This window comes from Vigna radiata, chromosome 5 (genome assembly GCF_000741045.1).
Source record: "Vigna radiata var. radiata cultivar VC1973A chromosome 5, Vradiata_ver6, whole genome shotgun sequence".
Lineage (NCBI taxonomy): Eukaryota > Viridiplantae > Streptophyta > Magnoliopsida > Fabales > Fabaceae > Vigna > Vigna radiata.
This window is the reverse complement of record NC_028355.1, coordinates 27,485,878-27,489,425: the sequence shown is the minus strand read 5'-3', so window position 1 is coordinate 27,489,425 and position 3,548 is coordinate 27,485,878. Positions and strand designations below refer to the sequence as shown.

The following is a 3,548-nucleotide window of genomic DNA, read 5'->3' as shown; positions in this document are numbered from 1 at the left end:
TTAGTTTATGTATAAATTAACTAGTAAAACTTCCTAAAAATATATCATATATATATATATATATATATATATATATATATATATATATATGAATACCTACCAAGAGAGGTAATGGAAAAAATAAGTTAAAAAATATAGATATTATCCATATTCTTAATCCTAATTAGTTTATGTATAAATTAACTAGTAAAACTTCCTTCTTATTAATTTTTGTAAAATAATGTTTCTTTCAACTTACCCAAACAAATTTTAATTTATAAATAAAAATTATTCCATTCTCTCTTTTTTTTCTCATAAAGTTTTAATGAAAATAAAAAGTTTATCCAGGCAAATTTTCTGATCAATAATTGAGCTAATGTTACATATTGACGTGGTCTCCACCAAGGAAATTTACACCTCGATTGGTTCGTGCAATTTAACTATAACATATTAATTTGCATTTGATATTTAATCAATATTGATATAAGAGTGACCTATATAATTTCTCATTGACTGCTTCATTTTATTATTATTAGCTATAGGGTACCACTCAAACATGATTCATGTGACCTAAAATCATCTGAAAAACATAAAATATATCATAGAAGAACTAGATATCCAGCCAAAAGTTTGTCAAAAAGAAAGCTTATATATTCACAATTTCTTTAACTTTGATCATGTCTCTGATCATTAACAAATAATCTATAATAATAGTAATAGTTACAATTCCTTCCAAGAAACAGACAACATCCTTACAAGCGTGAGAGAGAAGAGTTAATAGGAAAATAAGACATCACAACTGGTGCTCCCTTTGATTTTGGTTTCTTCTTTTGCTTCTCTAAAGAAGGTGCTTTTGATTGACACTTATGTTCAACATCAGATACTTTCATGGATGATGATGATGATGAAGAAGAGGGAACACAACAATTGAAGAAGGATGAGAAAAAAGACACTGTTGCACTTTCTATTTGCCTTCGTATGAAGCAAAGATTGGTTTCAGATATTGAATTGAAAGTGAGACATTTAGCTGCTCTATTTATAGCACCCTATGATAAAAATTAATCCTTTATAATGCTGTGTGGGTCCCTCTATACGTGAGGTGCAAGGATTTTGTATCAAAACTTTCTATTTTCATTGGAAAATAATACTTTGACAACTTCTCGATAACAAATTTTTGACATTGATGCGTCACGTTGTTATTGGTCGACTTTTAAGAAAATAAGATTAATTTTTTTTATTTTTTTAAAAATCGATCAATGATAACGTGACACGTTATCGATGTAAAAAATTTGTCATCCTCAAAGTTATTAAAGTATCATTTTCCAAATTAGACTCAGATTTGGTTAAAATATAAGGATAAAATGGTCCTAAAAATATAAAGTTTTCTAGTTTTTTAACAAAAAAAAAAAAGTAAAGAGTAAATAAGAATATACACATGTGTGAAATAATCGTTATTGTTTTCATTATGCTGAGTCTACCAGCTATTTTCAGGTAAACTTCCTATAGTCAAAAAATGCTAGTGGGAGAAGAAGTCAAATTTTTATAATTTTTTATTCATACTTTTAAAGTTACCACAAATTCACAACCATGTTATAGAAATCTCTAAAAATTATGGGATCATCTGGGTTGGAACAAGGAGACATCAAGAACTAAAATAATGTTAAATTACAAATATTCATGGATTCATCTACCTTGCCACAATCAGGAAAGGCAAATTTTGGCAGAAAGCTTCAACCTTTTCATAACCCAATTGACATTACATTACAACCATAGTAATCTTAAAAAAGCTATCAAAAGGGGTAAGAAGAAAACCTCCCATAACTAGCAAATTAGAATTATCTTCTGTCAAATTTTATTCCAATCATGACAGTTATAATGTGACGACAACAGAAAAAAAAAATACAAAAGAATGTTATCAACAAGTCTTTTATCAAAGGAAAACTATTTGTTTTCTTATTCAGTTCAATAAGAGCATTTGCTACATGGCAAGAATCATTTGAAAAGGGTGCACAGTGATGCAAGAACAGTTTTTTTCTTTTCTTATATGTTGGTGTTTTGATTATTTATATAAAGCAAGGTGCAAAGGTGGTTCTCAATCCATTAAAAAGTGAATAGTAAAAATTATTTGTAACTTCCGTACAACTAAAAGAAAATTAGATAAATACAGAAATTTAATTAATAAAAAGGGAACAAAAGGTAATATTCACACCTTAGCTTCTGCAATGTACAATAACAACCTATCAATTCATGTTTTTATTTGCCATTCAACAAAATGAAATAATTGACACGACATTATAAACATCTAAAACAACTCTTCTTTTTTGCTAATTACAATGGAACAGTTGTACCACAAATTACAAAAACGAGGTCACGCACATGACCAACTTCATGAATACAACGAAAAACACATTCTAGAGATGACAATGAGCATAGCTACAAGATCTGTGCAACACAATTATGTTCCTTCTACGTAGAAAAGATAAAGAAAAAAAGATTAATCTTAGAGGTAGCATTATAGATATCAAGTCACGTCTCTTTCTTTTCCAAAAAAGAGTAACTCATCAGAATGTAATTTTTACACTGTGAATTACTGATATGGAAATGAAAGAAGTTGTGACTTTCCTTTGTTAGAGGAAAATGTCTTTGATCATTTGCTCCAAAACTCGAACAATCTGACAGAATTCAAGTCTCTTCTGTGGTTTCAATGCCCAACATTGATTGATCAAATCTCTCAAACCTTGTGGGCAATGTGTGGGAATAACAGGCCTTGAATTCCTATGAACTACTGCAACAGCAACCTGAACTGGATTCATATGCTCAAATGGAAGTGTTCCACTCACCAACTCCCACAAAATAAGCCCAAAACTATACACATCAACCTTCCTCCCATAGCATTTTCCTTTGATCATCTCTGGTGCCATCCAACGATACGTTCCCCTCAATGAGTCACACTTTGAAGCCAAACAAGCAACGCCAAAATCAGCAATTCTGAGGTTACAGTTCTTATCTACAAGCACATTCTCAGGTTTAAGGTCTCTGTGAATGATGCCTTGTGCATGCACATATTCCATTCCACGAGCAATATCCAAAGCAAAAAGTATGACCTTCCTGAGACAGATTGGCTTCGACTCCAACGTGTTCAAATGTGCCCTCAAAGAACCCTTTTGTTGATACTCCGTGAGAATGTAATAAGAATCAGAATATCTGCATGCTGCTATGAAACTCACCACATTCTGATGGTGCAGACGAGGTAGATGTGCAACTTCTCTCAAAAATTGTGTCTCCAAAAGAGATCTAAGGTTTCCATCTTCCTCACATTCTCCTACCTGGAAAATTTTGATAGCAACATGTTGCTGCTTGTATATGCCATGGTAAATTTTACTGTGAGCACCGTGAGAAAACCTGTGCCCGATGAAGAGATCAGAAAAATCAACTTTCCATTCTTCTGCAATTCTCGTGGCAGTATCTCTTGTATTGGTGTGGTGAAAGCATTTTGTCAATGGCCATGATAATGATGATTCCTTGCGGTTCTTGCACTTACCCTGCAACATGATTGATAACTTTCCCAT

At 31.7% G+C, this 3,548-nt stretch overlaps 1 protein-coding gene across 1 annotated transcript; it reads right to left on the bottom strand.

Moving 5' to 3' along the window:
• Positions 1 to 2,606: 2,606 nt before the first annotated feature.
• LOC106760555 (serine/threonine-protein kinase HT1-like) lies at positions 2,607 to 3,548 on the bottom strand. Its single transcript, XM_014643976.1, has one exon. The coding sequence runs from the start codon at positions 3,546 to 3,548 to the stop codon at positions 2,607 to 2,609; it is 942 nt and encodes a 313-aa protein (XP_014499462.1).